The sequence below is a fragment of the Magnusiomyces paraingens genome (assembly GCF_902498895.1).
Source record: "Magnusiomyces paraingens strain CBS 517.90 genome assembly, contig: contig2, whole genome shotgun sequence".
NCBI classification, from domain to species: domain Eukaryota; kingdom Fungi; phylum Ascomycota; class Dipodascomycetes; order Dipodascales; family Dipodascaceae; genus Magnusiomyces; species Magnusiomyces paraingens.
In genome coordinates, this window is record NW_022474068.1 from 4,003,987 (window position 1) to 4,031,387 (window position 27,401).

At 41.0% G+C, this 27,401-nt stretch overlaps 8 protein-coding genes across 8 annotated transcripts; 3 read left to right on the forward strand and 5 right to left on the reverse strand.

Moving 5' to 3' along the window:
* Positions 1-284: 284 nt before the first annotated feature.
* On the reverse strand, positions 285-1,556 carry SAPINGB_P003006 (uncharacterized protein; the record flags this gene model as incomplete). Its single annotated transcript, XM_031997724.1, has 1 exon — positions 285-1,556. One exon carries the CDS (start codon positions 1,554-1,556, stop codon positions 285-287), a length of 1,272 nt encoding a protein of 423 aa, XP_031853615.1.
* Positions 1,557-4,469: 2,913 nt separating this feature from the next.
* On the forward strand, positions 4,470-11,162 carry SAPINGB_P003007 (uncharacterized protein; the record flags this gene model as incomplete). The annotated part of the gene is made up of 2 exons (XM_031997725.1): positions 4,470-7,730; positions 7,806-11,162. 2 exons carry the CDS (start codon positions 4,470-4,472, stop codon positions 11,160-11,162), a joined length of 6,618 nt encoding a protein of 2,205 aa, XP_031853616.1.
* A 235-nt stretch (positions 11,163-11,397) lies between these two features.
* On the reverse strand, positions 11,398-12,250 carry SAPINGB_P003008 (uncharacterized protein; the record flags this gene model as incomplete). Its single annotated transcript, XM_031997726.1, has 2 exons — positions 11,398-12,120; positions 12,212-12,250. The coding sequence occupies 2 exons, from the start codon at positions 12,248-12,250 to the stop codon at positions 11,398-11,400; spliced, it is 762 nt and encodes a 253-aa protein (XP_031853617.1).
* Positions 12,251-13,239: 989 nt separating this feature from the next.
* On the forward strand, positions 13,240-18,963 carry SAPINGB_P003009 (uncharacterized protein; the record flags this gene model as incomplete). Its single annotated transcript, XM_031997727.1, has 2 exons — positions 13,240-13,756; positions 13,829-18,963. 2 exons carry the CDS (start codon positions 13,240-13,242, stop codon positions 18,961-18,963), a joined length of 5,652 nt encoding a protein of 1,883 aa, XP_031853618.1.
* A 138-nt stretch (positions 18,964-19,101) lies between these two features.
* SAPINGB_P003010 (uncharacterized protein) lies at positions 19,102-20,505 on the reverse strand (the record flags this gene model as incomplete). The annotated part of the gene is made up of 1 exon (XM_031997728.1): positions 19,102-20,505. One exon carries the CDS (start codon positions 20,503-20,505, stop codon positions 19,102-19,104), a length of 1,404 nt encoding a protein of 467 aa, XP_031853619.1.
* Positions 20,506-20,891: 386 nt separating this feature from the next.
* Positions 20,892-22,039, forward strand: SAPINGB_P003011 (uncharacterized protein; the record flags this gene model as incomplete). Its single annotated transcript, XM_031997729.1, has 2 exons — positions 20,892-21,084; positions 21,150-22,039. The coding sequence occupies 2 exons, from the start codon at positions 20,892-20,894 to the stop codon at positions 22,037-22,039; spliced, it is 1,083 nt and encodes a 360-aa protein (XP_031853620.1).
* Positions 22,040-22,309: 270 nt separating this feature from the next.
* SAPINGB_P003012 (uncharacterized protein) lies at positions 22,310-23,460 on the reverse strand (the record flags this gene model as incomplete). Its single annotated transcript, XM_031997730.1, has 2 exons — positions 22,310-22,356; positions 22,440-23,460. 2 exons carry the CDS (start codon positions 23,458-23,460, stop codon positions 22,310-22,312), a joined length of 1,068 nt encoding a protein of 355 aa, XP_031853621.1.
* Positions 23,461-24,323: 863 nt separating this feature from the next.
* Positions 24,324-27,398, reverse strand: SAPINGB_P003013 (uncharacterized protein; the record flags this gene model as incomplete). Its single annotated transcript, XM_031997731.1, has 1 exon — positions 24,324-27,398. One exon carries the CDS (start codon positions 27,396-27,398, stop codon positions 24,324-24,326), a length of 3,075 nt encoding a protein of 1,024 aa, XP_031853622.1.
* Between the last annotated feature and the right edge of the window lie 3 nt (positions 27,399-27,401).

Here is a 27,401-nt window from a genome sequence, read left to right on the forward strand (position 1 = left end):
AATAAAAACGCGTCAAAATTTTCAAGTTTTTTTTTCAAAATTTAACGCGTTTCTAAAAACAAGTTAAAATAAAATGATAAACTATTTTCATCTTCATCTAAGTATAAATTAATTATTATTATTATTATTATTATTGGTTATTATCATATATTATATCTTATATATATAAATAAATTATATATATATATATTATCACAAAAAAAAAAAAAAATAAATAAATAAAGGAAAGAAATTCTCAAAATAGTCAAAAATAAAAAAAAAAAAAAAAGACATCTACACAATCTCTAAAGATCCCGCTTCATTTTGCTTGGATCAAGAGGCTGTGGATGAAACGAGTGTTGCCCATAGTGCTGGTCATAAAGCCCACTCTGCTCAGCAGCAGCAGCAGCTGCTGCTGCCTCTGCCGCCGCCGCTGCCGCCGCCGCCGCTGCAGCTACGTTGGCATGATGATGCTGCGACTCGTCTCCATGTCCAGCATCTTCATCATCATCCTCTTCTTCAGGAATTCCTCCACGACCAAGTTCATGGTGATGCTGTGAATGATGATGATGTTGATGATGAGATCCCACTCCACTACCACCACCATTTCCACCACTTCCCCCAGCATTGCCACCACTACCACTGCCATCTCTGACATTGCTACCAGGCACACCACCACCACCACCAGATCCACTACCGTTACTTCCTCCTCCTCCTACTCCTCCACTATTATTGTTCCCATTACCTCCACCTTGACGAGCATAAACTGCGGGCGGCGTAGGAACTCCTCCAGGATGCTCAATAAGCCGCGACTGGAGCGCCAGAATGTAATCTCGTAGTTGGATATTTTCCTGGCGCAACGCCTCAATAGTTTCCTTAGTCGTCTTAAGCTCATTCACTTTAGCTTCAAGATCTTTAATGTACATTTCTTTGCGTTGCCGAAACGCCCGCTGGGCTTGTCGGTTTTGTTGTGCTCGTTTGGAGCTACTTAACGGCCGTCCAGCTCCAATAGAATTATTAACACCACTGGAAGTCCCACCATTAATATGTGATGTTAAAGGCTCAGAAGTTTCAATCAGGTTATGTTGCCCATGGGCTGCCGGGTGCCCTCCTTGTCCATTAACATCAATTCCCATCCCGTGTAATTGTTGTTGTTGGTGATGGTGATGTTGTTGGTCATCATTTGGAATTTGCCCATATGATTGTTGAGATCCATTACCCCCACTCAAAGAAGTTCCGGATGATTGGCCAGACCCTCGAGCGTCGCCATTATCTTGCTGATCCTGGTCGTTTACGTCTTGTTGTTGTTGCTGCTGCTGCTGTTGCGATTGCTGTTGCGATTGCTGTTGCGATTGCTGTTGTTGGTCTTGTTGAGATCTTTGAGCCCGAGATTGAGATGCTCGTGATGATTGTTGTTGGGATGTTGATTGTTGGGATGATTGTCCTCGTTGTTGGCCTTGCTGGTTAAACGCGGGATCAATTTGTGATCCGGACTCCAAGATGGCTGCAACTGCAGCTTTGGAATCTGGCGATGTTAGTTCGTCGCTATTCCAGTAGGTGGTTGATGGGAGGGTCATTGATTAGTCGGTTATTACGTGAAATAAAACCTGGGGCAGAACAGAAAAAAACAAAAAATATAAATAAATAAATATAAATTTGGACAGAAAACAAAATTAAAAAAAAAAAAAAAAGGCTTATTAAGAGGAGGTTGGATTGTTTGTAATCGATGAAGGGGCTGGGGGGAGGGGAGAGAGAAAAAAAAAAAAAAAAGGAGGGAAGAGGAGAAGAAGTTGATGGGATGAAGAAAAGAATAATTTTGTTAAATTGCGGTGGTAGTGTTAAAAATTTTCATAAATTAGGTAATCATTAGTAATATAATACATTTTAAAGTAGTTAAAGATTAGAAATAATTAGTAATCATTATTACTAGCTCTTGTTTATGAATTTCTTGATTGATTAGATTTTCAACAATGAGATAATGAAAAATCTCATTACTTTGGAATTTTTCAATGATTTTTCAATGATTTTTCAATTGCTTTTTTTTTTTTTTTAAAAAAAATTATTTTTTTATTTGAAATATCCAATATCAATCCACATACATCTTTCAGGTAGAGATGTTAAAATTGAAAGCTTTATTGTTAATCAGTATATGTTGTTTTTTTGTTTTTATTTATTTTATAGTAATATGAGGTTTCCCAATTCTATTCAAAAACCAACGTTGGTTTTTATATATATATAAGAATAATCAATCGATTGTTATGATCTACATTACTTTAATACATGTTCCTTTTTTTTTTTTAACCTCTTTTAGCTATTTTAGATCTCTATCTTCAAAATAGAACTTACAATTCCGATCAAGAAATGAAAGGGAGAGAGAGAGAGAAAGGAAAAAAAAAAAAAAAAAGAAAACAATTGATTTGAAAAAATTTATGTATATAGGAATAAAAACAATGGACATCTTAATACCAACTTTTAACATTTATTTTTTTAAGCATCCCGTCATAAAGAAATCAAAAAAAAAAATATAAAAAGTACCAAAAAAAGTATCTTCTTCTTTGTATTTAAACTCACCTTTTATGGATATCATAATCATAATCAAATACTTTATTCGGAATATAATAATAATAAAAAAAAATAAACTTAAATAACAATAATAATAATATTATTATATTAATAGTGATGATGATGATGATAATAACAACTAATCAAAGCTTGATTGTTTAAAAGTATATTTTTAGTTACATATACCTTAGATATACCAACAAACAGATGCCAGCTGGTGTGATGGAAATTTGTAACGTGTGTGCGTGGGCTTTTTTGCGCCTTGTTTCCTTTATTATGTGCGATAAACTTTCGCATAAATTACTTATCTCATCCCAAAATGAATATGAAAAAAAAAGGGAAATAATTAAAGCTAAGTTTCCCTTAATATTAAATAGAAAAAAAAATGATGATAATTATGATGATGATTTTTTTTTTTTTTTCAATGGGAGAAAGAAAGACATTGAATAAATAAAAATAATAATAAAAAAAATCTTTCATGAACAACAAGATACAATACCCAGATACATTTGATGGTGATAGTTTGATAATTTTACCATAGTTAGTAATAGTACCGCACACACACACACACACACACGCATGTCGAACATAAAAATAAAAATACTAATTCCACATTGGTGAAAATATATGGAGAGAAATTTTTTTTTTTATTTTAAATTTTGGAGCTGGCGATAAACTTTTGTTTTCACTTTTAGAAAATATATACAACAAAGACGAGCGAGGGATGTGTATCAAGTTTAAGTGGGTCGACTGGACAAGAACGAGAATGGGAACTGCCTTTTTTGTTTTTTTTTTAATAATTATTATAATTATAATAATTCTATTAATATAGCAGTTTACGACGGGTTAAAACAATTTGAAGGCTGGCTGGCTGGCTGGCTGGCTGCTTCTGATGTTAATGTTAATGTTGATGCTGTTGATGCTGTTGATGCTGTTGATGCTGTTGATGCTGTTGATGCTGTTGTTGCTGCCACTGGGGTCGCTTTTCTTATCGCTTATCGGGAGAAAAAAAAGTCTCTCTTTAAACAAGTTTTTTTTTTTTTTTTTTTTTTTTTTTTTTTTTTTTCTTTTCTGTGGCAATTGCACTGTAGAGTGAATAAACCATATAGTAAAGTTAAGTCCAAAGTCTCCCATGTCGATACTTCAAACAGTTAGACTTTTAATAACCATCGAGCCATTCTCGCCTATCCTATCCTGTCCTCCCTTCCCCCCCTTGTTTTATGAATGTTTTGGTAGGCCTCCCTTCGTCCTGGAAGCAAATCGTAGTAGTTGTTATTGTTGTTGCTATTGTTGGTCAAAAGGCTTTTGGATTTAACAAGAAAATTTTTTTTTTTTATTTTATTTTAAAAATAAAACAAAAAGCATTTTTCCCCCCCCCCCACCTCTTACAAAAAAAAAAAAAAAAAAAGACTACCCCATCCCTAAATATCAAAAATTTCCTCATACGTACCTATTATTTACCAGCATATATACTAAATATATATATATATTTGATATATATGATATGATATATCCATATATATATTTCTTGTTGTAGTAGTAGTAGTACCACTGAACTTTTAATGCTACTTATAACTACTACTGTTACCTTTTACTGTAGCCATTATTATTCTATTTTTTATTTTATTTTATTTTATTTTATTTTATTTTATTTTTTTTTTACCACTAGTAAAGAGCCAGGAAAATATCCCACACATTTTAAAAAAAAAAAAAAAAAACAACAACATCTTCATTTCTATTGACTCATTTAGCAAACCTCCCAAAAAAAAAAAAAATTTTTTTTTTCTGTTTAGAAATTTTTTTTTTTTCAAAAAACCTCCCTATTTTATTAACACAATCTATCTATTTAAATTATTCTATATAAAAAAAATACTTGTCATAATAATCATCACAAGAATCTGCACATTAACAATAATCTCCAAGATATAATGAGTTTCTTTAGAAGCTCTAGTCCAGGAGGTGCCTCTACCACAAGTAGGGCAGACCAGAAATTAGCTTCACGCGCCGCTCTTCATGCTGCCAACGATAATAATAATAACTCTGCCAATTCTAATTCTAATTCTAATTCAAATTCAAATTCGAATTCGAATCCAAATTCTAATTCTAATTCAAATTCAAATTCAAATTCTAATTCTAATAACCTTCTGCCAACTACATCTTTAACTAATACTACTACATCCAACACAGCTGCTTTTGCCTTTGCGCCTGCCACCACAACCTCTTATCCAAGTTCTCCTAGACCAAGGTCAATAGCCAATTTTAAATCCACCCCAAACTCTCCTTCTTTATTTTCTTCCTCTTCTTCATCTGCTACTTCTCCTCCAGCTGTCACTTCGGACAAACTTCCAATCTCTTTGGATGACCCCCATTCAAACGTCCCTTACACTGAGCATCTCTCCAATCATTCCAGCAAAAAATCAGCTTCTCGCTCTTCAGGTGCTTCAATCTATTCTGTCAACTCATCTTTTAAAGGTGCTCGTGCACTTCAACGCATCTCTTCTGTCGCTTCTTCTGCCACATCATCACTCTTTAAAACTCAGCTCTTTGGTGGATCTAATTGCAATAATAACAGTAGCAGTAATAGCAATAATAATAATAATAACAACAACAACAGCACTTGTTCTAAAAAACAACAAAACTCATCTCTAGAAAAGGACGGATTTTTTCAAAGATCAAATAGCACAGGATCTTCCTCAAAGCTTTTGAAATCTAAAATGAGTACTTCACATAAACAAGATACTTTCCGGTCATCACCTGGCTCACCTGCAGTCCCAGTAAATATCTCTTTCCAACAAAAAACGCAGCAACAACAGCAACAGCAACAGCAACAGCAACAGCAACAGCAACAGCAACAGCAACAGCAACTTCAACAGGGTTCGCCACTTACTTCTCCGCAAAATGCAAATATTTCTCCTCTTCATCAACAACTACCACCTCTTTCTACATCCTCCTCTCCAATCCAATACCCTTCATCAGCTACTCATAGTCCATTTATTGTTCCTGCAAACGTCTCCACGATCTCAGACACTCCTCCAGCCTTTATCACTCAGCAACACAGATCTAGACACCCATCTGTTTCATCCACTCTTTCCATCTCTCCTGTTACTTCTCATCAATCTTTTTCAAAAGCCTTTGAACCACGAGTATTAGCAGCAGCAGCAGTAGCAGCAACTACTCCAACATCAACTCCAGTAACAGTCTCCAACTCTATTGTCCCTCCTCTTCCACAGCAACATTCAGTAATTCCACCACCAATCTTTAAAACTCATATGGAACAATACACCCAGTTGAATGCAAATACTACAGGAACAGCGGCAGCAGCGGCAGCAGCGGCAGCACCTGCAGCAGCATCTGCATCAAGTTACCCCACTTCCCATATTGCTTCTAATCAACTGCCTTCTCCACCTTTCCATTCTCCAGATGATTCTGTCACCCTAGATGACCCGCTACAGCAACAACTGATACAGCTTTTGCGTGCACAACAGCATTTGAATGAACAGCAACAACAGCAACAACAGCATCCATTTCATCCACCACCCTCTCAAGCGGTACATGTTCCAACACCATCATCTACAACTTCATTCTCCATTCCAGACTCATCAACTCTTCCACCACCACCTTCCTCTGAATTCATCGATACAGTCATTGCACGTTTCCCATTTACTCCTCCAAATGCATACTCATTGGAACTTAAACCAGGTGACGTGATCAAGGTACTTCTGAAGCTTGATGGCTGGTGGGATGGCGTCAACTCCCAAGGCCAACGGGGCTGGTTCCCCTCAAACCTCACGTTGCCACTCTCTGAAAACCAACTTCAGTTTCTCAGCAATGGCGCCCAACCCGATGTTGTTGCTGTTTCAGATAAACAAGATTCGCGTAGTCCCTCTATGGGGTCTCATAGCAACCTCTCGCAGTCACAACTACGTACTGTAAGCAGCTCCAGCAGCCTCCATAGCACGGCAAGTGCCCGAAAAGATTTTGATCTTTCACAAGCTCCAGGTGCGTTTACACATCAGCGCCCACATCAGCAGCCGCCTGCACTATCTGAAGTCTCTGCTCCGTTGCCAATCCAGCAACCAGTTGCAGGGGCTCCTGACTCGATTGATAATTTCAATTCGTTTTTAAACTTTTCTCCAAACCAAGCGTTGCCATCTTCTACAGTATGTTCGTCACCTTCACCATCCTCTTCTAGCCACAGCATTCACAATAATATTACACCCACTGCTGTTGCTGCTACTGCAGCAGCAGCAGCAGCAGCCGCCGCCGCCACCACCACCACCACGGCTACCACCACCTCAAACTCTGGCACTACTGTTAACCCAGGTGCTGCAAATACTTCACCCGGGGCTTATTTTCCATCTTCGCTTGACCCAAAGGTCACTACAACTTACCAAGCCACAATGGACCAGCTTGATCCTTTGGCAGTCTCAGGTGCGGCGGCTTCTAAACAATTTCACCTGGCTCAGCAACAGCAGTCACAACCCCAACATCCGCTACTTTCTCAGTATGCGCCACCACCTTTACCACAACCACCATCATCTAACCACGTTACTCTTAACTCCGCTGCTACTGCTGCTGCTGCTGCTGCTGCTACACTTACATCAAATCCATCCAACCTTACTCCTTCAACTTTCCCTGGCAGAAGACACAACCCAGTGTTCAACAACGTTTTCGAATCTACTCCCATACAGCCGGACATGTCTTCGGTTAGCTCCCGCAGCCTTAGTGGCGTTGGGGGAAGCAATGATAACTCTCGTAAAGGATCTATTGTGTCCTTCATGTCGTCAAATTCCAGAAACGATGACTCTGAAATTTCATTTTCGGAAACTCTCAATCTTTCCGATTACCGCTTCGTCGAGGCTGATACTCTTTTAAAGCTCTCCCAAGGTGACTCGAATCCGTTGCTTTCCGAACACCGAACTTTTTGGAACCCTTACTCTAATAGCCAGACAAAGCTTTTTTTTTACAACCCCCAGCTTAAACTCATTACAAATAATATTCCATTTGAAAGCGTTTCAAGGGCCCAGGCGGCCACTCTCGCTTCAATGCCTCTCCCTACAACTTGTCCAGGACCTAAAGATTTGTCTTCAGTCAGCGAACATCCAACTATTTCTCTGACATCTCTTGATGGCGGGAACCAAGTGTCGCCCCCGATTATTAAATCATCGGGCGATCCTTACAAAGAATTGGTATGTCTTAAAAAATTTTTTTTTTTGCGGGGGAGACCTCCCTAACTTAAAATTTTTATTTATTTTTTTTTTTAGCTCTACAAGTACTCTCAAAAAAATTATGAGTACAACAAGAACCGTACTCGCTCAGATTCGGAATACTCCATCACCAGTTTGTCCAGCTCTCTTTCCATCCCCTTTAAGTATACAGATAATATCGAACATCTCAAAACATGGTCCAGCATCGTGGGCCGTTTGGAGCTAATTGCCTCCAATATGTTGTCTAGTCTTAGCAGCAGAGACTTTAATGGCATTTCCAACTCTTACGACTCCTTCTCCAACATTATCGCCCACATCAGTTACATGTCTGGCATTCCTCCTAGCACAGTTCCAGCTTCTATTCCTTCCAACCGCGAAATCTCCCGCACTTATCGTCGAATGGTGACTTGTCTTTCCAAACTAGGCTTGTCTGCCGACATTGCTAAAGACAAGTCTGAAGCTTTTACCGAGTTTTTGAAAAAACCCCGCTCTAGCTCCGTGATTTCAACTCACAGTCTCGGATCCCTATCACAATCAAGCAACTCAACCCTCAGTGGAGACCGCAAGTTTTCCATCATTTCCGAGCTATCCGAATCCGGCGAAGATGCCGACCCTTACAAGCTTTGTGCACGCGACACAAAAATGCTTCTAAAATGCACAAAGGCTTTTATCAAGCAGTTTAAGCAAACTCTTCGTACAGGAAGTGTGTCTACAGGAAGTGGCACCAACTCTAGTTCTGGAGCTCTCCCAGTCTCTTCTTCTTCAGAATATGCAAACTCTGAATTTAGCAATGATGACTCTGCATCCATCACCTCGCGTGGCAGTATTGATTCTCAAGCATCTATCTCTTACCCTGTCAAGAGGTTCCGAGCTGGTACTTGGTCTAACACTAACATTAGCCCCACATCACCTAGTGGAGTGCCAGGAGCACCACGCCCGCCACGCCGTGCCTCCATCGTTCCTCTCGAAGCTTACGACTCTATAATTCCACTAGATTATGTGGTTGTCACTGTTCTTGAGCACCAGCGGTCCATGGTGTTAAATATTTTGCGTCAAATCTTCAGTCTCATCAATAACAAAAGACCTTATGATTCTACTACAAAGACACCTTCCCACATGTCTACACCTGCATTACCTAACAATCCCCCATACCAAGTAGCCCCTGCAGGCACGTCTGCCTCCTTTTCCGATTTGAAGGCAGCCGCAGCTATTCGTTCAAATTCTGAAAAGTCATATCTTGATATGAAGGAAGACCGCAGGGTTTTGTTTGTTTCTTCACTTAACGCTTTAGTGGCTATTGTTACAAACATTTCCAACTTACTTGAGTCGTTGGACCTTTCAGTCTACCAATCTTGCATGCACTCACTGCACAAGCATACAGGCGACTGTAGCAACTTTTACTCCCAAGTCGCTTCTCCTTCTAACGTGCAGTCTCTTATTTTGCTTTACGACTTTTTGAATGTTAAGCAGACCATATATGATGAGTTGCTGGGATTTCTGGCTGCAGTTCAAAGCAATGACATTTTGGAAAAAGACTTTATTGAGCATTTCGCCAATACCCTTGAGGCTACCAAGGTTTCTTCAACTCTTGTTAGCATGGCTTCATCTACGGATTTGAACAGGGTAGCTGCAAACTCTGCATCATCTTCAAACCCTGCATCTTGCTGTACAAAAAAGTTTACCTCTACTAACCATGAAATTTCGGAGGGTGCCAAGTCTTGCGCCAATGACCATGAACGCATTATCAAGATGCGCGTCATGGAAATGGGTATTGCTGTGGATGCAGTTGTTCAGACTGCTGCCCTCCTTGCAGAAGAGCGGCCTCAAGCTCCATTTGGAGACTCTGAAGGCCCACAATCTGGTCCCGCGACATCTGGGTCTGCAGTTTCTGCGCCACCATTGTCTGAAGACACTCAAGACCCATTGGGCTACTATCCAAGAGATTCATCTCATTCACAAACCCAAGTTTCTGGGCCAAACAATATCCGTTCCCGGTCGAGCAGTGTTGCTGGCCTGGAAAGTAGTGGAGGATACAGTATGGTGTCGTCTAATAGCTCTGCTTCCAAGGTAAGCAGCAAAACTGAAACCCCATGGTTTTTAAAGGTTGATCATGCGGATGAGCTTATTTTTGATGGCAAGAATCATGTCAAAGGAGGAACGCTTATTGCACTTGTTGAGCGATTAACTCAGCATGATTCGCGCGATGCAGCATTCATTGACGCCTTCTTACTTACATTTCGGAGTATGATGTCGCCGCAGCAGTTGTTTCAAATGCTATTGAACCGTTATACCATTCAGCCACCTGCAGGGCTTACGTCTGATGAGTTTAATTTGTGGACAGAGCGAAAGCAAAAGCTGATTCGGTTTCGAGTGATTAACATTTTGAAACGATGGCTGGATGAGTTTTGGTACGAGGATCCCAATAGTAAACCAATCCAGATTTTGTTGCAGTCTATGATGAACTTTACAGTCGAGCTCAAGCACCAAAATTCCCCCGTGTATGAGCAGATTCGCAATCAGATTGAAATCAAAATGAAGATGGATAAGGCCACGCATAGACGTATAATCCAAAATACCCCTACCACACCTCCTGTGCCCATCTTGCCTCGCAATCTCAAGAAAATCAAGCTTTCGGATCTCGATCCGCTCGAGCTTGCCCGTCAGCTTACTCTTCGGGAGTTTAAGTTATTTGAGCAAATCACTCCCTTTGAGTGTCTTACACGCCGGCAAAGCAAAAACAAGACCCGAAACAATACGCTAGAGGGTACACCCCATATTGATGACTTTATCCAAAACTCAAACAACTTGACCAATTGGGTATCTGCCATGATTTTGACATACACTGAGCCAAAGAAGCGCGCACAAGCCATCAAGTACTTTACCAATGTGGCGGAATATTGCCGACAACACAATAATTTTTCGTCTATGATGGCAATCATTTCAGCTCTTTCTTCGGCCACAATTCATCGATTAAAGAAGACATGGGTGCTTGTTTCTGAGAAAACCATGTTTGTGCTTGAAAATATGAAGCGCATTATGAATTCTTCGCGCAACTTTAACGAGTATCGTGATATTATCCGGTTGGTTATTCCGCCTGTGATTCCGTTTTTTGGCGTGTGCTTGACAGATCTTACATTTTTGGAGGATGCTAACTCGGATTACTTGCACGAAGATTCCAACATGATTAATTTCAGCAAACGGATGAAGTCTGCAGACATTATTAGCAGAATCATGCGGTACCAGGTTGTACACTACCCATTTCAGGAGGTGGCAGAAATCCAAAGCTTGTTGACGGCGGGATACTCGCAGGCAGAGCCCATTGACTCGCAGTACGATTTGTCACTTACGCTGGAGCCTCGTGTGAATACTGACGAGCGCGTAACCAAGTTGCTGGAAGAAACTGGGTTTTTGTAATAAATGACAGGTTTCTATCAAGATAACAAAATAATAATGAAAAAAAAAGACTTTATGAATTTACGAAATATATATATATTTATATACTTGAAAAAAAAGAAAAAATTAATATTTTTTTAAAAAAATCAAAATCTACAAAACAGGTACATGATTTATTTCAACAGGCTTTATTTGAACTCGATCCAGCCGTTCGCAAAGTGTTGGGTGGGGGGGAATTTTTTCATTTTTTTTTCATCTACAGGACACCCTTAACAACAGCATCCTTGCGTTCTTCCCAGACAGTCTTTCCGGAGCAGCTGCAGACAGTCTTGTCGTTTTGCCAGACACCAGCGCTGCGAGCAATGACGCCAATGACGGAGTCCTCATCAGGGACCGGGGTTTTACTGACAGCAATGGAGCGGCCGATGATGTCAGAAATCTTAATGTTTCTAGTGACATAAGATTGGCCAAAAGTATTTGGGATCTCACCGTCTAATGGGGCTGGAGGGGCTCCAGGCTGGGCACAATTGTCTTCAACAACAATGGAACCGAGTTCCTGGTACTCACCACCTGCCGACTGAGCGCCATCGACAAGGCAGCCGCCAGTGCGAATAGATGTGTAATAAGTGCCTGCGGGGACTCCGCTCAGGGTGATGTCAAAAAGAGACTTTGTAGGGCTGACTGAGATAATACGAGCCAAGCCCTTGACAGAGTGAGCAGAAGAAAAGGCAACGTTTTTACGGAAAACTTCAAGAATAGCGACGGCGGCAGAGTTAGGTGCGCCAGTACCGCGGACAATGGCGTCCTTGCCAATCGCCTGGATGGAACGGACGACAGCTGAGGGTGCAGTGGAACCTGTGATCGTGACGATCTGGTTTTGGAGATCTGGGGAAATGGAGGCAAAGCCAGGAAGTACGGAAACAGCGTCCTTGACAGAGTTGAAGCAACCCATGCAGTGCATTGGGACGGCATAGGTGGCCTGTGAGTGAGAAAAAAAAGAAAAAAAAAACAGATTAGCAAAGAGGAAGAAATGATTAAATGGATAGAAAAAGATTGATTAGCTAGCTTACCGTAAAAGCATCGTCAATGTTTGATTGTTCTTGGGTCATTTTTGTGTGTGTGTGTGTGTTTTTTCTAGTAATCTAAAGGGTGTATGTATAGATCAATATAAGATCTCAACAGATTTGAATATCAGTGATAAATAAAACGAATGATGAAAAGTGTTTATATTAAAGTATAGAATAAAAGATAAAAGAAAGAGGAAAAAAAAAAGGGGTGGATATTTAAAAAAAGTATTTATTTTATTTGCTCAGTCAATCACAAAAAAAAAAAAAATGATGGGGCCATTTGACTTGATTTGTCATGATGGGTTGTAAGAGACAACTGTTTTGGAGGTTTTTTTTTTTTTTTTTTTTTTTTTTTAAAAAAAAAGGGCAGCCACACTTATTTATTTCAAGTTAAAAAAACACGGGACTCGGGACTCGGAACACGTTTGCTGATATTTGCAACAAGAGTTCAGCCCCACATTTACATTAGTCAGAATGAGTAATATATTACATAATAATAATAATAATAATAATAATAATAATAATGATTAGCGGTTGTGCTGTGCTGGCAGAGCGACTGGCCAGCCAAAAATCGCAACATTAATGGGCAGCGAGGCAGTCCGAATAGAAAATTTTACAATAAGCGTAAAATTCTTTCGTATTTATAATTATTTCTACTTAGAACAAAAAAAAGGAAACTTTTGAAAATATTTTATATTAATTTTGATAACTTTCATATAAATTTTTTTTTTTTTTTTTTTTCAAAAACTTCAAAAAAAAAATCCCTTCTTTTGTTCTTCGGCCACTGTGGATACAATACTGCAATCCCTGTGATGTTAAATGAAATATCTCTAAAACCACCTTACCTAATCACGTACTACTAGTACTACTATTACTACTACTAATAACACTACACCTTCTTTCTCTTTCACTACCACCCACCCTTCTTTTCCACCATTCTGCAACTAACAACCCTTGTTCTTGCGCTCTTGCAACTTTTAGAAGACCTTTGCCAGGCCCTCTATTGCACCCTCTTCATCTTTATTCCCTTCATGTTTAACAGTATTCAAAAGTTAACCAAGGGTCTTGCAGACGAGTTTGAGCATGCCATCAAAAACGTCGGCGATACGTCTTCGGCTAACCAGCGTCAACAGCGTCAACCCACCAACGCTGCCGACTCAACCTCGTCTGGACAACCTTCCAAGGGTGTCTCCAAGGCCTTTGATACCCTTAAAGCTAATGCAGGGATTTTGAGCACACAAACCCCGGACCCGGACTCGCTCGATATTCATTCCTCTCCAAGACCTGAAACCCCAAGCAAAGAACTATCACCACAACCATCATCTCATCCTACAGAAACCACAGATTCTAACCAATCAACAACAAATTCATCAACACAAGAGCATGGAGATACTTCTGATTCTAATCATCCTGATAGCGAACCTAATAAAGATGCACAGGCTGCACCTCCTAATCCCGTTAACACTGTTGAATATGACGGATTCATCGTTCCTAGAGAAATTGTTCCGAAACTCCGGAAATTTAAAAAGTACGAAGCAAAGTACCCAGGTATGTTTTATTTTTATTTCCTTTGAATTTTTAAACAATCAATTGACTTTTCTTATTTTTATTTTTTTGTAGAGCTTGTCAAGGCTTACCGACTAGAAAAGAAAAAGACCGAGCTCATTGGTGTTTTTGAGCGCGTTCTCCAAGAATATACCCCTGCACACTCCATCTCAGAATCAGAAACACTTGTCGAGTACCTTCAAAATCTTACTCTTCAATCTTCCATGCAAAACGAAGAGCTGCGGCGCATGGCTACTGAAATTGATTCACTGAAAAAGTCTCGCGATGCTGATGCTAAAGAAATCCGCACCAAGACGGAGGACGTTCAAATCTTACAAGTCGAAAAGGAAAGTCTTTTGGAAAAAATCAAGGAGCTTTCAGAAGCTAACAAGGAGATTGAAAGCAGCCATAGTAGTAATGTCAATGTTGAGGAAATTTCAAAGGAGCTAGAAGAAGTCAAAACTAAAGAAAAGGAGGCCCGAGAAAAACTGGAAAAAGACCTTGAAGATCTCAAAACACAACTCGATGAATCTAAAAAGGGATTTGTTGTTCTTGAGACTGCTCTTACCACTTCTAAAGAAGCGTTGGCCAAACTCGAAACTTCGCTTTCAGAGTCCAAGGAGGCCCATTCCAAGACCGAGGCCGAGCTCAAGGAAGCCCATGACACTAAGACCAAACTGGAGGAAGCAATTGAATCCAAGTCTAAGGTTGAATCTGAGCTTAAGGAAGTAACTGACGCCAAATCTAAGGCTGAATCTGACCGTATAGAGGTGACTGAAGCCAAAACCAAGATTGAAGCTCAGCTTAAGAGTGAATCCGAGGCAAAGTCTGAATTAGAAGAAAAACTTAAAGCTGCTATTGAGGCCAAGACCAAAGCTGAGGCTGAGATTGCTTCTGCTGCTGTTGCGTCTCGTGCTCTTGCAGAGACCGAGAGCAAAGATGCTGCCGAATCAAAGGCTGCTCTTGAAAAGGAGCTTGCAGAAGCTACCAAGGCCAAGGCTGATCTCGAAGCTGAGCTCAAGTCTGCGACTGAAGCTAAGGCTACTCTGGATACCGAGCTCAAGAGTGTTTCCGAGTCCAAGACTGTTCTTGAAACTGAGCTCAAGTCTGTTACTGAATCTAAGTCTACGCTTGAAAATGAATTGAAATCTGCTACCGAGTCGAAGTCTACTCTTGAAACTGAGCTCAAGTTTGCTACTGAAGCCAAATCAACTCTCGAATCAGAACTCAAGTCTGTTGCTGAAGCAAAGTCTACTCTTGAATCAGAGTTTGAGTCTGCTAACAAAAGTAAGTCCACTCTTGAATCAGAGTTGAAATCTGTCAACGAATCCAAATCTTCTCTCGAATCAGAACTTCAAGCAATTACAGAATCCAAGTCTACCCTTGAATCCAAGTTTAAATCTCTTATCGAGTCTAAGTCTAAGGATGAAGAAGATCTCAAGGCATCATCCGAGTTGGTTGCGAAACTGGAAACTCAGCTTAAGGATTCTGAATCCAAGTCTGCAGAAGAACTTAAGGCTGCTAAGGAGGAAGCTGCTACCCTTTCCAAGTCGCTTGAAGAATCAAAGAAGGAACTTGATGACCTTCATGAACAAAAGTCTAAGACTGCTGCTGGCTTTGAAGAAGCCAAGAAGAAGGCCGAGAAGCTTTCTAAGGAAGCTGCTGAACTTAACAAAAAACTTAAAGAATCTGCTGCAGAACACAAAAATACCCTTGCCAAATCAGTTGCCGATATTGATGATAAGAACCAACAAGAAATCAAATCTCTCAACACCCAGCTAGAGGAAAAGAATGTCGCCATCACTAAACTCGAGCGAAAAGCTGAGGTTCTTACTAACTCAGCAAATGTCATTCGCAACCAACTGACGACTAAGAATGAAGAACTTGAAAAAGTCAGAGATGCTCGGGATGCTCTTTCAAAGAAAGAATCTGAGTGGACTCAGCTACGCGAGTCTTTGGAAAAACAAATTAATGAGCTTCGGGTAACTTCCACCAAGCGAAGTATCGATGATGAAGAAGAGTCTGAGACTCCTGAAAAAGTCACTGAGCAAATCCCCGTCAAAGATTCTTCTGCTTCTGATGAAGAAGTTTCTGAACTTAAAACGCAAAATGCAAAGCTCGAATCTGAAATTTCCGCTTTGCATACTAAGCTTTCAGAGGCCAACAATAGCCATATTGAGTCTACATCTAGTCTTGAAAAGGAAGTCACCGGTCTTAAGGATCAAATTGCTGAACTAGAGTCTAAGTTTGAGGAGGCTTCCATTACTGCCGAATCAGTTCCCACTCTTGAAAAGGAATCTCTTGAACTCAAGAGCCAGATTCAGGATCTTGAAACTAAACTGAAAAAGGCATCGACCACTGCAGATTCTGTTCCTACTCTTGAAAAGGAGTCAGCCGATCTTAAGAGCCAGGTCAGTGATCTGGAGACTAAACTGAAAGAAGCTACTACAACTGCTGAATCTGTACCCATTCTTGAAAAGGAATCGTCTGAGCTAAAGAGCCAAGTTAAAGATCTTGAAACTAAACTTAAGGAAGCTTCTGCGACTGCAGAAACTATCCCAACTCTTGAAAAGGAGTCCAACAAGCTTAAGGATCAAGTCAAGGATCTTGAGACCAAACTTAAAGAAGCCTCTGCTACTGCTGAAACCGTTCCTACCCTTGAGAAAGAATCTGCTGATCTTAAAGATAAGATCAATGAACTTAAGACTGACCTTGAAACTGCTGCTGCTGTCGCTGAAGCTTCATCTTCTCTTGAAAAAGAGTCTACTGAACTTAAGAACAAAGTCACAGACCTTGAAACTAAACTTGCTGCTGCTGTTGCTGCTGCTGCAACTGTTGCTATTCTTGAAAAGGAAATTTCTGATCTCAATACTAGAAATGATGAGCTTTCTTCGAAGCTCTCCACCGCTACTGCCACAGCTGAATCCGTTCCTGAACTTGAGAAACAAGTTTCCGAACTCAAGTCGAAGAGCACTGAGACTGAATCCAAGTACACTGATAATATTTCTGGTCTTGAAAAGGATCTTGCTAATTTAAAGGATAAAAATTCTGAACTCGAATCTAAGCTTTCTGCTGCTGGTGAATCTTCCAAGGAAGTTGAAAATCTCAAGTCCGAGCTTTCGGAACTCCAATCTAAGCTTGATGAAACACTTGTGGATAGCAAGGCCAAGCTTAATGCAGAAAAGGAAGAAGTTGGAAACTTGAGAGAAATGCTTAAGGAAGTTGGTCAAAGTCTTGTTGTTGCACGCGAGGAGATTGTGGAGCTTAAGAAAAAAGAGAATGAAATCCAACAGACTGTCAAGAACCTTGAGGATGAAAAGACTAATTTGGAAAAACAGGTTGCCGAGACTGTTGATAATAAGGAGGCTGAAGAGGCGCATAAGGCTGAACTCTCTAAGCTTAATGAGCAGCTCAAATCTCTTGAAGATGAAAGAACCAAACTTCAAACTGACCTTGAAACTGCAACCAAGAATCTTGAAGAGGCTACCAAAACTTCTCAGGAGGAAATTTCCAAGGTTAGGGATGAACATCAATCTGAGAAGCGTGGACTTGAAGAGAAGCATGAGGTTCTCAACAAGGACGTTACTGCTCTCAAAGAATCTGAGGAGAAACTTAAGAAGCAGCTTGCTGAAGCAAACGAAGCCAAGAATGCCTTCCAGGATGCACTCAAGAAAAAGGAAAAGGACCTTTACAAGAAGATTAACGAGTTGGAAAATTCTATTAAGAGCACTGAAAAGGAGGCTCGTGCCAACCTCAATTTATCACAAGAGCGCTATAAGGAAATTTCCCAACTCAACGAAACAATTTCCCGTCTTCAAGGTTCTCTCAAGACTGTTGCTGAAAAGGCCGAAGGTTTGGAAACTACTAAAGAGAATCTCAACCGTGCAAATGACGAAGTTAAACGGTTGACTACATCTGAAAAGGCTCTGCGCAATGAAATCAATGCACTTACTTCTATTATTTCTGACAAGGAGGATTCTCTTAACAAGCTCACTGAGGAACTTACTACTGCTGAGGCACAACAAAAGAAGAGCGAAGGCCGCATCAGCACTCTTCGTCAAAATATTCAGCGTTTGGAGACAGAGCGTCGCAAGTTTGCTGATCGTGAGGCTCTACTGAAGCAGGATGTCGACCGCATGCAACAAGATGTTGAGCGGCAATCGTCTCTGCAAAATGCCTGGGAGACAGAGCGTAATAAACTTGTTTCAGAAGCTGGTAAGCTGCGTGCACAGCTTGATTCTCAAGAAGCTCAGAGAAACAGTAGCAACAACTTGCTGGAGTCACTTCGTAAGCAAAATGAGGAGCTTTCTGTGCAGCTTGCCGAATCCACTACACGTCTTGAGGCTATGGAGGAAGAGATTTCGCAGACACATAAGCATCTGCAGGATCGCATTACAGAGGCAGCTACAATGCGAAGATTACTTTCTGAGAGCGAGGGTTCTCAGGGATCCAAGCTGAAGGAGGTTACTGAGAAACTTGCTTCAATGCAAGAGGAGCGTGACCAACTGGAGGCTGAGGCAGTGCAGTTGTCTAAGCGACGAACAAGAGAGATTGAAACCCTCAAGGAGCGTATTCGTGATCTGGAACAAAACCTTACTCTTGTTCAGGAGGAAAAAACACGATACCATAAGGATATCATTGAGTTACGGACATCGCGATCCCATGCGGACGATAAACTTCTGGATGTGGAGAAGGAAGTTTCTGAGTCTCGTGGAGTGATTTCGCAACTAAGAGAGAATTTGGCGAAATCAGAACAGGCTCTGCGGTCGTCGACTCATACGTGCACTAATCTCAAAAACATGTTTGAGGAGGCACAGTCGCGCATTGATAAATTGACACAAAACCAGCATACCCTCAACACAGACATTCGCGCTCTGCAGGCGGAGAAGCAGCGGCTCAAGGAACAGTGCGATGTACTGCAGGCAAATGGAGGTGCCAGTGCAGGACTTAGTTCACCAACAAACGTGTCAATGGTATCTTTGGCATCACCAATTGGTCGCCACAGCCGATCCCCTTCACTATCATCGCTTAATGGTGTCAAATCCATTCCTAATGTGGGTTCCTCTGCGCTTAATACTCAATATCTGAAAAACATTTTGCTGGGCTACTTAGAGCATAAGGAACAGCGCCATCAACTGTTGCCTGTTGTGTCGGCTCTACTTGACTTTAAAAGCGATGACGAGAAGCGCTTCTGGGCTGCTCTCAATTAGACGATAAAAATGTGCCATTCTTTTTTTCCTTTCCTTTTCTTTTTTTTTTTTAATGAAATAAAAAAAAATACATACAGTAATATAACGTACTTTACAAACAAACTACATTACTTACTACCACATTTATAAAAAAATATTCTACTGCCAAGTAACATTTGTTTGATACCACTTGCTGTTGATACAGTCTGCTACCGTAAACTGGTTAGATCCCAAGACCTTGGCCACATCTACACCCAAATTAACAGTATCAATGGTCGAGTCATGCTCGAGGATAATACCGCCCTTTGAAAGATCTTGTTTCCAGCCTTTTACATCTAAAATAACTTGCTCAGGAGTCTTCTTCTTGTCATTAACTTGCCAGTCAAAGGTATCGTGGTCCCAAAAAACTGACATGAGACCAAATTGGCGGATAATAGCTCTGACACGGTTGTCACTGGCACCATAAGGAGGGCGGAAAAACTTAGGAATTATTCCAGCTGTTGCATTCATGGCCCAAATGGACCATTGAATCTGGGCAGTGATTTCTTCATTGCTAACTCCAGCCAAGTTTGAATGGCTCCAAGTATGTGAAGCCAGCAAGTGACCTTTAGCATGTTGCTCTCGAAATGTATCAGGGAACCTCACAACGTTAATACCTTGAGTGAAAAAAGTAGTCTTTGTTGGAAGATGGTCCAAAAGTTTGGGAGTTCCTGGACTGGGGCCATCATCAAAAGTTTGTGACATGACAGAGCATGTCATCATTTCATCCACAGCCATGCATCTGTAGCAGTCAAAGGAGCAATGCTCAAGGGTGACTTTGGTACAATCACCAAGTTCACGACGTGGAACATCAGGGATTCCAGTAAGGTTAATTCCAGCCATGGGGATAAATGGTGCATCACGACCGGGCCATTGTGTCAAGTGTGTAATATCAGCTAGCCATTTGGGGAAAGGAGCAAGACCTTGTGAAGTTTCTCTAGAAAAGCGTGTGCGTACTGGCCGATTAAATCCTGAAGAGCGATCAAGGTGAGCGGAAGCCTTTTTGGTATGCCATTGAGAACCGTCATCATCGTCATTACCATTGTCACAGTCATCGTAATCATCATCTTCTTCAAAAGCGTCATTTTCAAATTCATCACCATAATAATCTTCTTCGTCAACAAGTTCATCTACCCACCTCTTATCTTCAACCTCTTCAGTGTCCTCAGATGTAGCTTCAGTACGATATGATTGACTCATAAAGTTTTTTTTCAAATCTGAAGGAAAACTCATGAGGCGACGTAAAATGGATTCTGCCCTAACCAAGCGGCCTCTTGGTCGATCTTCATCATTTTCTTCATCTTCATCTTCATATGACTCTGGCTCAGAATCGGTAAAAGTAAACCCTCGTTTTTTTAAATCAAGAGAGGGGTTTTGATAAACTAATGGAGAAACTTCAGCGTTAGCGGCTGCAATATAAGCTTGAGTTCCAGAACCAGCAGGAGCGGAAGCGTTTGCAATTGAAAGAGCTAGAAAGGCAACAAGTGTTGCGCTAGCCTTGTTAAGAGGTGTAAGCACAACCATTGTAAGATAAAAGGAAGAGATCTATAGATGTTGAAAAAAAAAAAAAAAAAGAAAACAAAAATCAAAAGAAGTGTTAGTTCAAGAGAATAATGTAGAAATTAATGAGGAACAAGACATTTATATGAGTAGAAGTTTTTTTTGTTTTTTTTTTATTTCAGTAAACATGTTGTGATCGAGGGTTCTCACTATCAAAATGAGCCTCGTCAAAAGTGATCCAAAAAGGGGAAAGCATACAGCCCCACGTTTTTTATGTCAGCAAGCTAAAGTTTAGAGGAATTCTTACGCCAGACCAAAAAATTAAAATATTCCTTCTTCTTTTTTTTTTTTTTTTTCACTACCATTCTATTAATCTATATACAATTCACTTTTCACATAACTAAACCAAAATGTCTATTCCTACTCTCCAGCCTCTTCCTACAAAAATTAACAACCAATCTCCGGAAAAGAAAGATCTGGCAGACTTGCCTGAAATTATTCTGGGTGCTGGAGTGTTCAACTATCAATACAATGACCACCCGGACGAGTTGCCCGCGGATAAGATTCTTGCGCGTGCTTTTGACTTGGGAATTCGTGCATTGGGTATGTAAAAATGAATCCTTATAATTTTTGAATCTTGTCTAATTTTTTTTTTTTTTTTTTCATAGACTCTTCTGCTTATTATGGCCCTTCGGAAATCATTGTTGGTTCCGCACTGGACCGCATCCGTGACAAGTACCCACGCAACTCATATGTGATTTGCACCAAGGCAGGCCGTGTCAAAGAAAACGAGTTTGATTATTCTCCTGCTCATATCCGTTCCAGTGTTGAACGTAGTTTGGAACGTTTCCACACAGACTACATTGATGTGCTTTACCTGCACGACGTTGAGTTTGTGGACGCAGACTTGGCCGTTGGTGCTATTCGTGAACTCTTTGAACTGAAGAAGGAGGGCCGCATCCATCACGTTGGCATGTCGGGATACCCACTGGACTACTTACTTAAACTTGCCATCAAGGTGCGTAAAGATCTGGGACAGCCATTGGACTTGTTGTTAAGCTACAGCAACTTTTGTCTTCAAAACACGTTACTTAAAGAGTATCTTCCTCGATTAAAGAGCACAGGCTCTGATGGTGCTGGTATTCGCCATATTTTATCGGCATCACCACTTTCAATGGGTTTGATTCGTGCACAGCCCGCACCTGGATTCCACCCGGCATCTGATGAGCTCAAGGCTGCCATTAGCGAGAGCGCAAAGTATACGGAGTCCGAGGGTGGTGTGGATTTAGCTGATTTGGCCGTCCGGTTTGCTTTGCGCAATTGGGCCAAGGCCATTGAAGCTGTAGATGGGCCTGATGCACGTACCGCGCGTTCTTACGTATACGGGCTTTCATCTTTGCAAGAAGTTGAGAATGCTGTCAAGGACTACTGGCAGGTTAAGAATGGTTCGGAAACAGATTTGGACGAAAAGCTGGTGGCTGGTGTGCAGGCCATTTTGAAGCAGCACGGTCAGCTCAATGCCACCTGGCCATCGGGAATTGAGCATCCTGAAATTTAGACGTTATAAAATAGATAATCTTGTTTATATATATTTATATATATATTTATAAAAGAAAAAAAAATCATTGAAAAGGTTTAAATAAATAAAAAAAAAGAAACCTAATTAAGAGGTTTCTTCGAGGGTATGACATGGCCGGGTATAACAATGATGCAATTTAAAAAAAAATAAATAAATAAAGTCGGAGGCCCGAAAAGCAATATTGACACAAGAGACTTTTTTTTTTTTTTTCATTCTTTCCACTATTTATAAAAATGAAAAAAAAAAAAATCATTTGGCATTTTTAAGTCTTTCAATCTCTTTATCTTTTTCAGCAACTAATTTAACCAATTGTTAGAATAAAATACAAATTTTGAAAGAAAAAAAAAAAAAAAAAAAAAAAAGGAGTTAAAACACTTACGTTTCAGGGTAAGATCGGCAAGCCGTTTTTTGAGATTGTCATTTTCCTTGCGAAGGTTCAGCAAAATTGGGCTATCTTCTGACACAGATCCAAAGCTCTTGCGCGCCGGGCGTGGAGTGGTGATTGAACTTGCAGCGGTACTGCCAGATCCTGCTGGCTGTTGTGATGGCTGAAGCTGTTGTGCAGATTGCTGTAATTGTTGATAGACTGGGGTTCCAGAAGATCCAGGGGTCAATCCAATAGTAATTGAGGAAGATGAGGAAGAAGAAGAAGAAGACGGGGTTGCTATATTAGCGGTACCTGCAGAAGCTACAGGTGGAACAGCATGACCAGCACCGCTTGCAATATTTTTGTGGCCACTGAAATGATGGTCTTCTGTATCGCTGAGGGAATAGACAGAGCGTGTGGAAGGGTGGCGTGAGATAGATGTTGACGAAGAGGTAGAGCGAGATCGTGAGCGACTGCGTTCATTACGTAAATGAGCAATTTCCTTTTGAAGTTTGTTGACAATGGCTTCTTGTTCACGCTCTAATGTGTCGTAAATTTCTCCAGGGGTTGGTGTTGTTGGGAATCGGGTGGGCTGATTTATAGTATCTGTGGAAGGTTCTGTAAAGGAGCGCATGGATCGAATGGACCCAGATGAATTGTTACGGTGGTGGCGAGGTACTGCAGGGAATGGTAAAGTAGCAGTAGGAGTTCCAATGATACCAGAGGTAGTAGAAGAAGAAGAAGAAGAAGAAGAAGGAACCAAGGCTGGGGAAACTGCAGAAGGAGAGGTCACGACTAAAGATGATGTTGAGGATGTAGTGCTTGGTTGGCCTGATCCATAAGCACCAGTAGGCTGAAGGCCTTGAGGACGAGGAGCAGTAGAAGCAGAAGATGAGGATCGGTGTTGGCGTGGAGATGGAGGTGGTTTTGCAGCTGGTGCAGGTACTACTTTTCTTCTAGGCTTTGCTGAGGTTGAAGTCTGCGCATATTTGGATGTAGGTTGTTGTGTTGGAGCAGGTTGCTGTTGGGACATTTCAATTAAGAATTGGAAATACTATAGTTAATTGGCTTGATATGAAATTTATAGTTTGAATAAGAGGTAGGCTTATATATATATAATAAGGAAAAAAAATATTAAAAGAGTTATGGAATTGGTAAAAGTGGTGATAATGGTGGTAATGATGATAAATAATGTTGGTGGTAGTGGTGGTGTTAATGGAATGAAGGAGAATTCAAAAGTTAAAGGGGCCGCGGTCTTTTTTTTTTTTTTTATTTATTTATTTGAGGAAAAGGCGCAGGTGCCAACAGTAACACCAACAACGGCTTTTTAGCGCCCCACACGGCTAGCGCACTGCGGTCTACCGGCTAACCTCAGACACACGTAAACACGTAGTAAACACGTAAATACTTTTTATATAAGAGGAAAAAAGAAAAAAAAAATAGGCAGAATGGCAGTGTAAAATGAAGATTTTCAAGAAAAGTTTGAAAAGTTTGAAAAGTTTGATGGTGGAGGAAGAAGAGGATGTTGGCAAAAAAAAAAAAAAAAAAAAAAAAAAAAAATACATAGAGAGAAATAGAAAAAGAACTCAATTCATTGTTGTTTTTAAAAAAAAAAAAAAAAAAACAAGTCTTCGAGACTTTTCTCTCAAATATGAAAAAAATTTAAAATTACATGGAACAAAGAAAAAACTTGTTGTCGTCACGTTTAGAGGGGACTGTGGATGGCAAAAAAAATTGTGTGGAGAAACAAACAAAATATTCACGTGACTGCCCACATTTTCAAGGCTATTCAAACTTGACCAAGACAATCAAACCATCAACATTAATAGTTATTATCATTATTATTAGTAAATAAATTAAAATAAAAATTATCTCTTTATTTTACTCTCTATATTATTAAAATGTATCCTTTTCCCAGCTAAACTCAGAAAGACGCTCACTGCGCTTATGCAGCGGTGGAGGCCCGCCACCATTGCCATTGCCATTGCCATTGCTATTGCTATTGCCAGTGGGGGAACTACCATTGTTCGGGCTATTTCGTGTAAGTTCTGCTTGGGAAACCATCAGTTTCTTTAGCGCACGTTCTCGCCATTCTTGGTATAACGGGTCTCCAAATCCATCCGAGGAAGGCAGAGAAGGAGGCGATGGGTCCCTGTGGAAATTCATTGACTGCTGCTGCTGCTGTTGCTGTTGCTGCTGCTGCTGTTGCTGTTGCTGCTGCTGCTGTTGCTGTTGCTGCTGCTGCTGTTGCTGTTGATTGCCATACCGTGCACTGCTACCTTGTGGTGGACCCGCAAATGGATTGGCTCCATTACCAGACTTATGACTCAACGGAGAGCTATAACTTTCTGGTGAACTGTTTTGTCTTTGTGCAACAGGACTTGGCGAAGCCATCACAACATCACCAGAGCCACCGGGGCTCAAGTCATATTGTCGCAAAAGAGCCCGCTGTTGTTGTTGTAAATGGTGTAACTCTTGCAAATCTTGCTGTTGTTGTTGTAGTTGATGTAACTGTCGCTGTTGAAAATCTGTATCTGGGTAATGCCGTGAGGAACCATACACTACTGTGTGTAATGTGTTTATAGTGGTATCTTCATCTCCCCCCAAAATTTCATCATGATCTCGCTGCCCAAATAATTTGTCCATTCGTGAGGGCAATTGTAACCGATCAGGTGAATTATCTTGATTTTCTTTATTAACCATGAGCATAGTCGAGTGATGCGAAGGTGATCCAAGAGACATCTCACTCAGCCTAGACCCAGCCTTATACTCTTCTTGTTCGTTACCATTGTTGTTGTTATTATTATTATTGTTATTGTTATTGTTATTGTTTCCATTAATATTAATATTCCCATTACCATTACCAGCATGTAAATTATTGTAAAATCCCAATTCACTTCGACTTCGTTCAGGTTGATGGTCTAAATGCTGATACTGACTTCGTAAAAAGTTTGCTGGTTTGCTTCCACTATCAATAATAACGGAAACAGGCCTAGTTTTCGGCATTCGTATTGGTGACGGAGGAGACCCTACACGATAAGATCCTAACGAGCTTTGTGATCGTGGAGCCAAGTTTGGGACTGTAGGAACTGGAACCATAATATTGTTAGATACTGGCGGTACTGGTGCGCGTGAAAGAACACTGCGTGGGCGAGGAGGAATAGCTCTTCTTGAAGGTGAAACACTACGTGAAGTCGTTGATTTTGGTGCTGCGGAGGATATGTGTCGTGGCGCGGCAGCATAGGGCCGCGTCGGAGAAGTTGCACCCGCACGAGATCTCGGTCGTGTCGGGCCTGCTTCAGCTGTGCCTTGCTGTGGTCGTGAGCGTGTAAGAGGGGTATTTTTAATAGGTGATGATCTTCCTGAAGAAGTCATGGCACCTGCTCGTGTGGTTCCTGACCCTCCAGAATTGGTTCGAGGTGCAGTGGTTCCAGAAGATGAAGACGCTGTATTTGCTCTATTTCGTGTCAGTCCTAACCGAGATCCCGGTACCAACTTGGCCATTTCCTCGTCTATAGTTTTGGTCAAATCTTCGCCATTAATTGTTAGTGGCCGACCCGATTTTTCTCGCCAAGAGTCCAACGCTACCTTAAGTTCTTGAACAACCTTAGGCTTACGCTTTGCAATACGCTTCCGCATTTGCTCTTCACGAAGTAATCTCGTTGGGTCCCTTTTAGGAGCTTGTGAAGACCCATTACCACCACCGCCACGCTGAAGTAACCGCGACGCGTCCTGCGACGCCGCAGCCAACTCACGTTCTTCATTTTGGAGCTCTTTATATTGATCAATTAGCTTGATTATGGGTTCACGCTCGCTCAAAACATCCTGCAAACGTGCAATCTCTGTCTCGTGGGCTTCAAGAGCAGCATCAGTATAAACATCTGCCCAAGCTGGAGAAAATTCATATGTCTCTGCTTCAGACATGTAAAGACGGGCCCATAGTTGTTCTAATTGCTCGCGAGCATCTTGAATAAAAATACCAACATGTGCTCTCTTTTTTTCTAATAATCGAGCATATTCATTTTCATGTGCCTTTAATGTTTGCTCAGAGAGTCCGCGGTTCTGTCTTGCAAAGCTTTCTGTGTACTCTTCATCTTCGCTTAACTTGGACCAAAGCTTCTCAATTTCTATATGGAGAAATTCTAATCGTTCTTGCCGGCGTTTTTTTTCCGTAAAAAGATCTGCTAACCGGGTTTCAAGATTCATCAAGTCGGGTATTGTGGTGCCTATTTTTTCTGGTGAAGATTTATAATTAGACATGATTGTTGGATCAATTTCATTTTGCGGTGTTCCTAACTCGGCCCATAAATTAACAATACGTGCTGAAGCAATAGACACAGATGCAATGCGTGACTGAAGCTCAGCACGCCAACGTCGTACTTCATGCTCAAATTTTGCAAGATATGCAGCCGAAAGATCAACTTCATCAGTACCACCAGGCCTTGTAAGTTCTGCAGCAATACGCATGGGTGTGCGCTTAATTTTCCATTCGGGTGGTTCTTGCGTGGTATCATCTGCTTCATCTTCATCAATTCCTATTTTCCCAACCAGTTCCTCAAGTTCAGAAAACATAGTATTGGCCACTGCTGACCGTTCCTCATATACTTCTTCTACCCGGGTCCGTGCCCGCAATATGCCACTCAGAGCTTCCTTATATGGAGGTTCAACTTCAGCAGCTACAACAGCAGCATCGGGTCCAAGAAGAGAATTAGAATCAACATCGGAAAGTGCAGCAAGCATCGAACGAACGTCTGCAAGAGCACGGGAACATTGTTGGCGGACTGCATCGCGCTCGGCAGTAACTTGAGAAACGTAGGATTCGAGAGCACCGGATATCACCGAGTAAAGCTGACGCTCCCGCTCGTCTCGCTCAGAGGAAGTCAGCCCAATGGCATCGAACAAGCCCTGAAGATGCTGGTTGATATTATCCAACTGCGCGGAGATATATGACGCGCGCCTGTTTGGGGGCATTCT